At 38.1% G+C, this 13,436-nt stretch overlaps 3 protein-coding genes across 6 annotated transcripts; 2 read left to right on the top strand and 1 right to left on the bottom strand.

The window, feature by feature from the left end:
* Nucleotides 1–419: 419 nt before the first annotated feature.
* On the top strand, nt 420–5,557 carry LOC112164465 (ATP-dependent zinc metalloprotease FTSH 10, mitochondrial). The gene is made up of 8 exons (XM_024300660.2): nt 420–470; nt 562–784; nt 917–988; nt 1,638–1,768; nt 2,264–2,746; nt 2,894–3,661; nt 4,369–4,596; nt 4,878–5,557. The coding sequence occupies exons 1-8, from the start codon at nt 420–422 to the stop codon at nt 5,349–5,351; spliced, it is 2,430 nt and encodes an 809-aa protein (XP_024156428.1). The 3' UTR covers nt 5,352–5,557.
* A 1,061-nt stretch (nt 5,558–6,618) lies between these two features.
* Nucleotides 6,619–9,184, top strand: LOC112165243. The gene is made up of 9 exons (XM_024301707.2): nt 6,619–6,741; nt 7,374–7,455; nt 7,537–7,602; nt 7,695–7,792; nt 7,898–7,935; nt 8,027–8,114; nt 8,196–8,456; nt 8,587–8,652; nt 8,766–9,184. Exons 2-9 carry the CDS (start codon nt 7,395–7,397, stop codon nt 8,913–8,915), a joined length of 828 nt encoding a protein of 275 aa, XP_024157475.1. The 5' UTR covers nt 6,619–6,741; nt 7,374–7,394; the 3' UTR covers nt 8,916–9,184.
* Nucleotides 9,185–9,341: 157 nt separating this feature from the next.
* On the bottom strand, nt 9,342–12,130 carry LOC112165242 (ubiquitin recognition factor in ER-associated degradation protein 1). Of its 4 annotated transcripts, none has more exons than XM_024301702.2 (10): nt 12,012–12,130; nt 11,706–11,752; nt 11,293–11,364; nt 11,125–11,149; nt 10,971–11,049; nt 10,739–10,860; nt 10,522–10,652; nt 10,211–10,443; nt 9,823–10,067; nt 9,342–9,726 (listed from the first exon to the last, which is right to left on the bottom strand). In XM_024301702.2, exons 3-10 carry the CDS (start codon nt 11,358–11,360, stop codon nt 9,628–9,630), a joined length of 1,002 nt encoding a protein of 333 aa, XP_024157470.1. In that variant the 5' UTR covers nt 11,361–11,364; nt 11,706–11,752; nt 12,012–12,130; the 3' UTR covers nt 9,342–9,627. The 4 variants fall into 4 exon arrangements, with proteins under 4 accessions (XP_024157470.1, XP_024157472.1, XP_024157471.1 ...); XM_024301704.2 differs by having other exon boundaries at nt 10,971–11,003; XM_024301703.2 differs by lacking the exon at nt 12,012–12,130 and adding an exon at nt 11,845–12,005.
* Between the last annotated feature and the right edge of the window lie 1,306 nt (nt 12,131–13,436).

Below are 13,436 nucleotides of genomic sequence, written 5' to 3'. Positions count from 1 at the left end.
CCATTCCTCACTTCCGAGTTTAAAGAGCGAGTTGTGGATTGACCATACCAAATTAACCAAAACCTGTTGCTTTTGGTCAAAAATCTTAAAAATCGAAGCTGTGGGCGTAATCTGTCTTGTTTCCCAAGCCAAAGTTGCCTTGGTTTGAAAAAAAAAAAAAAAAAAAAAATTCTACGTGACGCCTTTGCACACCTCAACCAAATACCTCAGAAGCCAAAACACTTCTTATTTATCTGAGAGCCTCTCTTTTGACAAAAAATCATTGTTTTTCCTTTTTTTCTATAAGAAAAAGCCAAAAAGAATCAAAATTTCCCCAATGGGTTAATAGATTCAGCCACAAAGACACAAGCTTTAGCATATTTGGATCTCTCTAATTCGCGTTTCAATCTCATTTGTTCCCGACTGTGACTATCAAAGTTATGATTTTTTCAAGGATTGGTCGCTCCTTATCTCGATCCTCTCGCTCCAGGGTAATCTTCTTCAGTTTTTTTTGGTTTGATTTTGGTACCAAATTTCTGGGTTTTTGTTTAATTTGGTTTTGGTGTTTTTTCCTGGCTTTAGAATTTGCTTTCTCGAAATGGGCGATCGGCGGCGGCTGAAGGGCTTTTGGGAGTGCCGGGTTCGGGTTCGTATCTGGGTCGGGTCGATGGGGATTTAGGGTTTATGAGGACCTATATTGCTTCGGCAATAGGAGCGCACAAGACCCATGTTTCTGATTTGAGTTACATTCTAGGGAACCCTAAATTTGTGAGACTGTTTTCCAGTGAAGCCCCAAAGAAAAAGAGTGAGCAAGTTTACATTTTTTTGGTCAATTGCTTTGTTGTGGTTTGGTTATTTCAGCTCAATGAATGCAATTAGTTTGAAAAAAAATTGGGGGAAAAATAATGATGGGTTGTGTTGTATATTGGTGTTGCAGATTTTGAGAACTTCTATCCCAAGGAAAAGAAAGAAATCCCGAAAGGGAATGATCAGAAATCCGAGTCCAAAGGTAAATCTTTTTTAACTGGATTGTCTGCTCATTTGACCTGTGGATTATATATGCTCACATTAGGAATTGCCATTACTATTTTGTTTTTCCCGTTTGATGGTGGATTTTATTTTAGTGAAACATCAACTGGTGCTGGAATAATTTTGGAGGCTTTATTAGTTCATGTTTAAATAGCTCATATTGTCTTGTGTAAAAGAAGTGAGATGCTGATTTTGGCTTAAGATCATCTTTGGTTTTCAAATGAGCAACTTATTTAGGAGTTTTAAAGAGTTATTTGTTGGTTTAAAGAAGTTTTTTGTGGTAACTCCTGCTTCCAGTCATAGCATACTTAGCCCTATACCCATGTCAGGAGTTCGACAATGCTGTCCCCTTTCCAGGCCATATGCCTCCTTTGTATTGGAAATAAAGCAGTTTCATTGTAAACTGGATATTGTTATGGCTTTTGGAGATCTTTCCGTAGTGATAAGAATTTTGGTTTGTCTAGTTTTCCCTGTTCTTCTCTCTTCGTCTTGATTTTCTCTCCCTGCCCTAGCTCAATATACTTAATCCTCACTTATAATTTCAAGAATATGCTTTTTAGTTTCCATGGCCAGTTATGCACCTAAAATCACTTTCAATTATATAACCTTGGGTTTTCTTAAAATTTCAGAGGAGTCGAGCACCGATGACCAGGGGAGTTTCCAGGAAACTTTCTTAAAGCAGTTCCAGAATTTAGTCCCTTTATTATTGATCGGGCTATTTTTCTCTTCATTTTCTTTTGGCTCCAGTGAACAGAAACAGGTAATTTTGCTGTGAAGTCTTTTTATTTTTTATTTTTATTTTTTTAAATTTGTTATACAGGTCTGTGACTAGAGTGGCATATTATATTATGTCTTTCTCTTTTTGGAAATATAAAGTCAAATCTCGTGACACCTTACAAGTAAAAATGTGCATATATAAACCGAGGAAAATGCTTTAGAGTTCAACTATTTTTCTTTTCTCTAGCTCTCTTAATATCTTGTCCATTTAGAGTTTTGTCATGACAACCTCTATGCCCTTTAGGATTTGATGCGAAGTTGGTCTTCACGTTGTTGAACCTACTTGCTTTGTTTCCCTAATATCTGAAGAAATATTATTTCACTTAAAGATGGATAGATCATTGAATCGGAGTTGTTTGTGGGTCAGGTCATGGACAAGGTCCTGTATTGGTTACTTTGTAAAGATATTGTAAATGTAGTTGATGAGCAGTATTAATTGGTTATTTTGTACTCATGTTCTGGGGTCTTTTGTTTGCAGATAAGTTTCCAAGAGTTTAAAAACAAACTTCTGGAACCAGGTTTGGTCGATCATATAGTTGTTTCTAATAAATCAGTTGCAAAAGTATTTGTACGTAGCTCACCACGCAGTCAAACAAGTGATGAAGTTGTCGAAGGAACTATTAATGGTACCGCTGCTCGTGGAAAAGGGGGCGAGTATAAGTACTTCTTCAATATTGGAAGTGTTGAAAATTTTGAGGAGAAGTTGGAGGATGCCCAGGAAGCTCTGGGGATAGATTCTCATGATTATGTTCCTGTTACATATGTCTCTGAAATGGTTTGGTATCAAGAATTGATGAGGTTTGCACCAACATTAATCCTTCTGGGAACCCTCATGTATATGGGGAGGAGAATGCAGGGTGGACTAGGCATTGGTGGTGGTTCTGGTGGCCGGAGTGGTCGTGGAATATTCAACATAGGAAAAGCCCATGTTACGAAAGTAGATAAAAATGCAAAGAATAAGGTTAGTTTTGTGTTTCACAATTCAAATGCTTGTGCTTTTATAGTTTTTATATACTTTTAAAGTGATCCTTTCCAATAGTTATAGTTCCATTTCTTTAGCACTCCACCAGAAGTGTTTGATAGTGCCTTATATTGTTTATTGGTCCAGATCTACTTTAAAGATGTTGCCGGTTGCGATGAAGCAAAGCAAGAGATCATGGAATTTGTGCATTTTCTGAAGAACCCAAAAAAGTATGAGGATTTGGGAGCTAAAATTCCCAAAGGTGCTCTATTGGTAGGTCCTCCAGGCACAGGAAAGACCCTTCTAGCAAAAGCAACAGCAGGGGAATCTGGTGTACCTTTCCTATCTATATCTGGATCAGATTTCATGGAGATGTTTGTTGGTGTTGGACCTTCCAGAGTGAGAAACTTGTTTCAAGAAGCAAGGCAATGTGCTCCTAGTATTATATTTATTGATGAGATTGATGCAATTGGTCGAGCAAGGGGGCGTGGGGGCTTCTCAGGGTCCAATGATGAGCGTGAAAGCACTCTAAATCAATTGCTGGTAGAAATGGATGGCTTTGGAACAACTGCTGGAGTAGTTGTGCTTGCTGGAACCAATAGGCCTGATATTTTGGACAAAGCCTTACTAAGGCCTGGTCGATTTGATCGTCAGATTAGCATTGACAAACCTGATATTAAAGGCCGTGATCAGATATTTCAGATATACTTGAAAAAACTCAAACTTGATCAGGAGCCTTCATATTACTCTCAAAGGCTTGCAGCTCTGACTCCAGGATTTGCTGGAGCAGACATTGCCAATGTTTGCAATGAAGGTGCTTTAATTGCTGCCAGGAATGAAAGTGCACTAATCACGATGCAGCATTTTGAGTCGGCTATAGATAGGATAATAGGTGGTCTGGAAAAGAAGAACAGGGTAACTCTTTTCTGTCTGCTTGTGCATTTTTAATTTTCTTCATTTTTAAGTAATTTTAACTCTTTGCTTTTAAAATTCCTTCTAAGGGAGATAGAAAAAAGAAACCAACGCTTGCCCTCCTTTTTAGGACTCCGGACATTTGTGTGATGTCCATTATGTCTACAAGTTTGATGGAAATAATGCCAACATACCTAGGGAAGAATTAAATCATGTTATCTCCAAGAATACTTGTTACGGTTGGGACTTCATCTATGCAGTAGCTATATTAATTGCCCATTGTCTTGGGTCAAATTGGACTCTCCATGAAGCAGGTTGCTATGTTAATAAGTTCAGATGTGTTGCATGAAGGGATATATGTTTCAGAAGAAAATAATGAGTACTAATATTCAGTGGACTCATTTTGCATGCTTAATTCAATCACAATTGCTCATTAGAGTCCACATCCTCTCTTTTAAGTGAAAGGGAAGAAATTTTTTTGATTCCTAGCTTCACCAGTATAAATAGGCTATTCCTGAGGCCTTACTGGTGTGATTCCTGAAGTTTCTATTCTTTTCTCTTATCTATGCTTGTTTTTTTAACATCTTTAACGATATCACAATCCCCAAGGTATCCCACTTTTTACAGCATTAAAAGAAAAAAGGAATATCTGCCTTCAATTTTATTCTGATTTGTCCTGTATCATCTTGACATCCTTGCTTGTCACGCAGGTTATTAGCAAGCTTGAACGCCGCACTGTTGCCTACCATGAGTCAGGGCATGCTGTAGCAGGATGGTTCTTAGAGCATGCAGAACCTTTGCTAAAAGTGACCATCGTTCCTCGAGGTACAGCAGCACTTGGGTTCGCCCAGTATGTTCCAAATGAAAACCTCCTTATGACCAAGGAGCAGCTTTTTGATATGACTTGCATGACCCTTGGTGGTAGAGCAGCTGAACAGGTAGCTATGGAACTCTGATAGTCTTATTTATGTATTTATTAATGTGGGGGGAAGGGTGGGGGGGGGGGGGGTGAAATTTGCAACCTCCTTTTTACAAACCACACGCCCCTCCATGCACACATGTCCATTGGAAAATTACTCGTGGGGGGTGTGGTTTGTAAAAAAGGGGGCACCAATTATTATTATTATAATTTCTTTGTACGATAAACGCTAATACTGCAAGTGATTGATAATTTTCTTTCAACTCTCATTCCCAAGCTAAGTGATGTTGAATGTTGTAGGTTCTGTTGGGAAAAATTTCGACGGGAGCCCAAAACGATTTGGAGAAGGTGACAAAGATGACGTATGCCCAAGTTGCAGTTTATGGTTTTAGTGACAAGGTGGGTCTTCTTTCTTTCCCTCAAAGAGATGACGGGTTTGAGATGTCAAAGCCCTACAGCAGTAAGACTGCAGCCCTTATTGATGGTGAAGTACGCGAATGGGTGGGCAAGGCTTATGCACACACACTTGCACTCCTAGAAGAACACAAAGATCAAGTGGCTCAAATTGCAGAATTGTTGCTTGAAAAGGAAGTTCTTCACCAAGATGACCTTCTCAGGGTTTTGGGAGAGAGACCATACAAGTCAAGTGAAGTGAGCAATTATGATAGATTTAAGCAAGGTTTTGAAGATACAGATGAGAAAACTGTTGAGGTCCCCTCTAGTGTCGGGCATGAGCCGTCTTCACCTCTAGAGCCTCAGGTTCTCCCTACTTAGTTTATTTGAGAAGTTGTTTGTAAGTTGTACATTGTAATTGTTATTCCCTTCTTTTTGTCATTTAATCATAAACTTTTGTGCTAACTACTTGGCATATTTCTTGTATGGACGAAATCTGTATCATACGTCAATCCCTATTTTATGACTACAGGAGTATGTATGATGTTAATTGATTCCTAATAACATTTCATAATGTTTTTTTACCCCGTTTTTCATCTAGAATGCACCTTGAATATTTGTGTTGACCCAAAATCCTTTCAGCAGAAAGTTCATGTAGAAAGTGGTATATCATATACGAAGAAAGTCAGAACGCAAAAGCCTTTAGCTGTAAACTTTTGAATTGTGTGGGAGGTGGCCAGTCCAGTCGCATCATATTGTTTCTAGACGTTGAGTTTGAACTTTGGACCAACGTCAAAAGAGGGTGGTATCGATGTTCATGGATTTCATTTGATTCAATATTTTCTCAATTTAAATTTTGCACTCTTCTATGCACACACTCATTCCTCATTCACTTTCTGCAATCTGTCTGTTCTTTCTCCCACTCTTTTTCAAGCTTTTGTTTGTTGAGCAATTACAATGGAATTTCAAAACCAATACCAGATTACCAGCAGCCTCAGATGCCAAAATATGAGTGCCTTCTTTTCAGTTACCTGTTCATTGTGTGTGCGCGCACCCATATATTATATATACACACACACAAATTGAACCCAGCATATAGCTTGTGTTTAAACACATTAAATTGTCATGGTTTAAAATTTTTATAGTATGACAATTTTCACAATTTGATCTTAGTCTATTATATCTGTAAAGACTGAAATTAGAAATATTTTTGAATTTTTAATTTTTAATTGAGAGTGAAGTAGTAGGTCACCTCAATTACGTTAGGGAGTTAATAGCACATCCACCCAGTCAGTATTCAGATTGAAATCAATATTGACACGTAGTAATTCAAAATTTCAATACCATTTCAAACTTATTTCAAAATGCCAAAATTTCCATCAAAATCACAATTACAAGGTAGACTTTGAATACGTGGCGAATTGGAAGCGTATCCGCATGATGGACTTTTACGACGTTGTCTGAAACCCGACACCGACGTTTACAACGTTTTACAAATCAAATAATAAAAAATAAAAAATAAAATCCCAGTCCCCGTCAGAGATGGACACTTGTCAAGTGAAACGCGGTTTCTGCAGGACGTAGCAGACACTCATTGAGAACAAGCCACGTGGACCGCTCGTTACTGACCACGTATAACAGGTCAAAAGCATGCGATTCCCCACCTACTTTTTCACTTTGAAGTGTGATTGGAATGGATCCCATTTTATAAGGAGGTTTCACGAAAAAAATCTCTCACAGTTTCCAGAACAGCGTCGCCCATTTGGATCTGGTAAGGCTTTGTTCTCTGGGTTATGGTTTATGTTGGTGGATTTTGTAATGAAGCATTGCTTTGTTTGACTCATTACGGTTTAGTTTTTGAGAAACCATGTATTGGTTTTCATTTTGTCCATTGTAATGAAGTGTTGTTCTTTTCACTTGGAATGGTTAGTGTTGGAGAAATCAAATTGGGTTTTTGTTATTTGTTGTAGTGAAGCATTGTTAATGGTTTAAGTTTGGAGATATCAGATACGGGTTTTTTTCTTGTTACTATTGAAATGTTGCTTTAAAATGTGAACTTTTTTTTTTTTTTTTTTTTTCTGGGTTTTGAACTTTTGATTGATCTGCATTAGTTTCGGGTCTTTGTATGTGGGGTAATTTGTTAATGAATATCAGAAAGGTGATTTTAGGTTTCTTTGTTTCGGTTCGTTTTTTGGTGCTTTGAACTTGGAGGCTCTTATTTATACCAACATTGGAGTTTTCTTTTATAGATTCTGTTTGGTTTGGTTTGGTATTGTGTTTTGCTGCCATGAATTTGAACTTGTATAATGCCAATTTTGGGAGATTGTTACTGATTTTAGGATTTAGGATTCTGTGGTTGTCTTTGTTTATGGATATCTCTAATGCTTCTTTCAATTTCTCTAGTTTGAAGCTTTCTAGATCAAGATGGAAAATAAGGATCAATACCAACAATCCCCGGAACCAAAATACGAGTGCCTTCTATTTGGTAAGTCTTCCTTTTTGTCTACAAGTTTCGTTTGGGTTGAATTTGTGGCACTGAAAGGCAGAATTAACAACTAACTTCCAGATATAGATGACACCCTCTATCCCCTGAGTTCCGGCATTTCAGTACAAATCACCAAGAATATTCAAGGTAATGCATATTATATGTTTGTTCTGTAAAGCTCTTTTTTTTTCATGACATGTTCATAGTTTGAGTAAAAGCTTTACAAATTTTCATTGTAGAATATATGCTTCATAAGCTTGGGATGGAAGAAAGTACAGTTCCTGAATTGTGTCTTTCGTTGTACAAGGATTATGGGACGACAATGGCCGGTCTTAAGGTATGGTGATTATGGTCCTTTTAACCTTTCCGTATTGTTTCCAAATATATTAAATGTATAGAAAGTTAGAAACAAACTTCATTTTGTGTTTTGCCTTATTTCCAGGCTCAAGGCTATAACTTTGAGTATGATGACTTCCACAGGTACCAAATTCTTAACCAGCTAACCTTAACTAGTTCCTCCATTGTTTTATAAACTCACTCATCTCAGTTTGTCACAATAATCAACTTGCAGTTTTGTTCATGGGAGGTTGCCCTACGATTTGCTTAGGCCTGACCATGTTCTGAGGGGTCTTTTACTTAGTCTGCCTGTTCGGAAAGTAGTAAGTTTCATCTTTATCATTATTTTCCCGTGTTTTTACTCCAAATTCTTCTTCTCATAATATCTTGGTATTTGTGTATAGATCTTTACGAATTCAGATAAGAATCATGCCCCTACAGTGCTCAAAAGGCTTGGAATAGAGGACTGTTTTGAGTCAATCATATGCTTTGAGACTCTGAATCCCACCAACAGTGCTGATGATTCTGCTGGTGCAGAAGAAACTGAATTTGTGCAACAACCAAATACCGATGCTGTAATTCCAAGGAGCCCAGTTGTCTGCAAACCATTTGAAAATGCCTTTGAAGAAGCTTTTAAGATAGCAAACATCAACCCTCAAAGAACGGTGAGATCTTTATCTTTACACTATGTAGATTGATTTACCTATACTTCTTGTGCGCAAGCCCTTGATTATTCTATGTATTTAATTAGTTATTCACACTCGCCAATTGCTTTTGTGTTCGTTCTTTATCCAGTTATTCTTTGACGATAGCATTCGTAATTTGCAAACTGCAAAACAAGTGGGTCTGCAAACAGTATGGGTAAGTAGTTCCTAATACAGAGTGTCTAATTGAGATTATGCATTCTGAAATTGAATACTGGTCTATGACTATATGGTCCTCACCAGTAGTACTATTTATGAAATGGGCTGTAGGTTGGCGCCTCCCACCGAACCAAAGATGTGGATCATGCACTGGAGAGCATCCACAATATGAGGGAGGCATTGCCAGAACTCTGGGCCGAGCAGTCTGAGAATGTTAGATATTCGAGAGAGGTTGCAATTGAGACACCAGTAGAAGCTTAGCTACGCCTACTTGTTAGTCATCTGAAAGAACCATTTCTCCTTGCATAGAAATGAAACTATCTTGTAACAGAAGTTAATGGTGTCCTCTTTATTATCAGTATTCTATTTTCTTTTGCTTTGAAATCTACAATTTGTAATTTTGTAAACAACTAAACCTGAAGTTAAGCTTAAAGTACTTCACAATGTGGACTACTCTTGTATTTCGCATTCGGTTTACAAAGCTTTTGCTCAATAAAATTCGGTTCATTCAACTGTTTTGGTTTTACAAATTCAATTTGTTTCATAAGTAGCATAAAGCATTTGCATTTAATGTTTGAGCATCTATTCTCACCAAAGGCTTGTTCGAATTTTACCTCCTCTCTGACCTCCTTACCATCAAATGGTGAGTTTAATAGAAACAAAACATGTGAAAATTTGAACAGAAGCTGGATGTAATTTCAAATAATAGACAATGAGCATAAAATTGCAGTGGATGATTGTAGAAAATAAATATAATCTAAATCATAAATTATAAACAAAGTTCTACTTAAAAAATTACAGGATGGATATCTACATAATGTCAAAAGAAGATGTGCAGGAACATTCTGCGTTTGGTCCTTCAACTGCCAAAATCACTTGACCTTTTTGTCTCCTGAAAAAGAATAGATGGAAGAAATGCCTTCATTTAGCCCGCATTTTTTTTTTCTTTTGGGATGAAGGCTAATGCCTAACCTCACCCTTTCAGAGAATACTTCTTCCCTGTGAATGCTTGGAACTTTGTCTCTTTTTCCTCTTCTGCCTTCTCAGATGACTCTTGTTTCTTTGGAGCAGCCTGCGAGTACAAGTACAAATACAACAGATAAGCATCAAGTTAATGTGTCCAGATAAGTATGGGAACTTTAATAAGAATAAGGAAAAAGATACATACTTTTGGGGCTTCCTTTGTGGGCTGGTTGGAATTTGAACCAAACACAAGCTTTCCAGAACGTTGGCGTGAAGCAGAAGTTGATGGCTTGGAATCCTTGGCTCCGTTTTCACCCTCCAGTTGGTGCTGCTTAAGTATGGGAGAGGAAACTGGTGCAACTGATTCCGTCGAAGGCTTTCCATCCAATCGCCTTGCTGAACCTGTAAATGGATTGAATCTTGCAACCTTTTGAACTGGTTCTTCTTCAGCTGAAGTACATATATAAAGGGAGGATTTAAAAACAAGTTTACGTTATCTGTTGTAAATGAATTCTATCATTTTATAAGCAAAGGAAATAAAGTTCATTATTGCCTATAACTTATAACCATCTTTAACAGAACAGGATAATAACCTTCTTGTGGTCTCTTCTTTGGCAAAGTAGATGACGTTGACGGAGTTGGTTTTTCAGGTTCCACGTAATCAAGAGGAGGGGCAAAATCAACCTCACAGTCTGTCTCAATGATACTGATTGCAGATGAGGGTTTTGCTTCAACTATGTTAATGTAATACTTCTTATTGTTATAAGGAACCATGATAGTGTCACCAGTGGTTAAACAAGAGTAGCTCCTCAATGTAGTCTCCAAACTGCAAAATGAACATACAAATTTAAATAGTTCTACTCAATTCTCCAACGAAAATAAGACATCAAATAGATTAACTAACATGGCTTTGGGGTTTGAAATATCAAGGAAGTCCTTGGTGTGGGGCTGCAACTTCACATAGGTTCCCTTTACCAGGCTTTTGTTCTTCACTTGAACAATGTCTCCCTCTTGTAGGAGCATGTTCTCCATCATCTATGAGTAAAATAAAAGAACAGAAAGGAGTAAGAAGGTGCCATCATGTGTACAATGCTGTCATATCCATATGGAAAAATGCGTACCCAGTATGGTACATATATGAGGCCCTCATCAGCAACAAATTCCAAGACCCCACAATGAGTAACTCGTCCAGCAGTAGCATTGTTAAGTTCAAACAACATAGGGTAGTCCACGTGCATAGATGCTGGAGAAGAAAATTTCATGTTTACTTGACATCAACACAAGGGTCTACATAGATTGATATCCATTTTGCAAAGAAGGACAGATGAGAGAGAGAGAGAACTATCAATTTACCGAGGCGATCGAGAGCTGAGGGAGGCATTATAACTGGAAGGAAAAAGAAACCAAACAAGTATTGGATACTATCATGCGTCTGAAAAAACATATACATATAAGAATGCTTTGAAATTTGGATTCTAAAAAGGAACTAGCCGAGCAGATAACATACTTTTATCACCCTTTTCCAGATGTTGCTGCAAAGATCAACATTAAGATGAATCAATTTGAGCAATCATTATACATAAACATAATCATTTACAGAACGCAATGGCAAGCTTTTAACTTGGTGACATTTTGGTCAGAACTAAATTAGCAACATTATTTCAAAAATAGAAACCTTGTCGATGAACGAGACAGGGTAACAACGATAACTCTGCTCAAAGCCTGAACTGCGAGGATATTCATGAGCCTGCAAGATGAAAATAGTCTCAGACCACCAGTGAATACAATTATCGGCCAAAAACGTTCAAGATCAAAATACAAGAAACAATTGGCATTTGACTCGATGAAATAGCAATCTAAGCTCATCTCAGATGGTGAAGTTTTGACTCCATCTAGGCACCCAATCTATACAAACATGTATTAAAACTAAATCCTCCCTATTATGTTCTGATCAATATCACGACTCAAGGTTAACATCAAAGGAATTAGAAACTAAACTGCCAACAATCCTCGGTTATCTTCTGAATTATGATTCATGAACAAAAACAAAAACCACAAAGGATTAGATGAATGGATCATGGAACATACCATACTCGCAGAAGTTTGGAATGCCCAAAAGATCACTGATTGTTAATCTGTCAAAACAGGAAAAAAAAAAGTCTGATCAGTATTCAGAACCCAAACTTCAAAATAATACCCATCAACCAAATAAGTAAAACAAACAAACCCAGAGTTGAAAAAGGGAACAAAACTAGAAGAAATCCAGTATCTGAGTATATGAGTCTAGGACCAAAAAGCATTGAGAATCGAAAACCCAGAAGAAAAAGAACAGAGAGAGGAGTTTGTGGTTGGTGTTAATCTAGAAAGTAGAGATTTTGATCAAGAGTTTGGCACCTTTGTAATGATTGAGAGGTAGTGCTGGGTTTCTTGCTGCGCTAGCTGGGTTTGAGCTTTTATAGGTTTTCCAATCTTTTTGAAGGAGTCGGAATTTTCTTTTTGTTAGAGCTTTTATACTCGGGCTGGCTGGGCTGGGTTTAGTTAGGGATGTATTGGGCTCTGCTTTTACAGGGGAAAAGCCTAGAGTCGACTTTTTCCATAATTTCACAAGTTTGGGACGGCACGAGTGTCCTTTTTTAATTTTGTCCAACTTTATTAAACTAATCAAGTCTATGTGTTTTCCAAAAAATAAAATAAAATAAAAAGTCTATGTACAAGTTACATTGCGAGAAAGAAAAATAATCTATATAACGACGGTTTTCTTTTGAGTTGAATTTCATACTCTTCACTTATAGTGTATTCTCCAACTACTAAATGCTATATTTCGAAGAGAATGCATATAAAAAAACAACTAGCACTGTTGTTATTGACTAGCAAATTCAAATCGCAAAATATATTCACTAAATTAAAATAAAATTTATTGAATGTTAAAAGAAAAATGCATTATGTGCCTTCGTCAAAGTGATTGACGGAGAGGGAATCAAGTAATTAGCAATCACCATCAATCAGCATGGATCAAGGACCAATCAGTAGTTATTGTCATTAATCATTAATGTAATCGATATTTCCATTGTAATTCTCTCCTATATAAAGGGGCTATGAAATGAAATAAGTAGACTAATTCCATCTCATTTTTACTTTAACACGTTATCAGCACGCTCAGAGCAAATAGCCAAGAAAAAAACTCTAGTTTTCTGGTTTCTTTCCGTCGAAAAAAAAAATAAAAAAAAATAAAAACCCAAAACCCTAAGAAGAAAAAGTTTTTCTTCTTTTCTGCCGCAGTGCCGCCACCAACAAAAAAAAAAAACATTCTCCTCTTCCTCATCGTGACCGGCCTCACCTCACTGGCCAAGACCGACCCCAGCCCTACGGGCCTCCAACCTAACCCAGCAGCCCGTGCTAAAGCATCCAGCCTCCAGCAGCACGCGCACGCCTCCAGATCCCAGCAACCCACCTGCGCGGCCTTTTTTTTGCCTAGCACGCACCACCGCACACACACTGCAGCCCATTCGCAGCCCCTCACCTAGCGTATTGTCCATCCCTGCGCACCGGTCCCAGATCGTGCGTTGCCAGTTCATCAGTTCCCACCGTCGGTGACCCTTGTTCCCACCACAGAACCCAGAACCCATCTGAGTCGTCACCTGCACCTTGCTGCCCAACCCGCAGCAGCCCGCTCTCACTCAGCTCAACCTCCCCAGCGCCCCACGTACCCGACGCCTAGCCCCCTGCCTGCAGTCGCTGCCTTCAGCCCACTAGCGCGCGCTGCCTCCTCACTAACAAGAAGACGCAGAAGAAGAAGGGAGAGAGAGAAAGAAAAAAAAA

Source organism: Rosa chinensis, chromosome 5, assembly GCF_002994745.2.
Source record: "Rosa chinensis cultivar Old Blush chromosome 5, RchiOBHm-V2, whole genome shotgun sequence".
NCBI classification, from domain to species: Eukaryota; Viridiplantae; Streptophyta; class Magnoliopsida; order Rosales; family Rosaceae; genus Rosa; species Rosa chinensis.
This window is presented reverse-complemented; position numbering and strand designations above follow the sequence as displayed.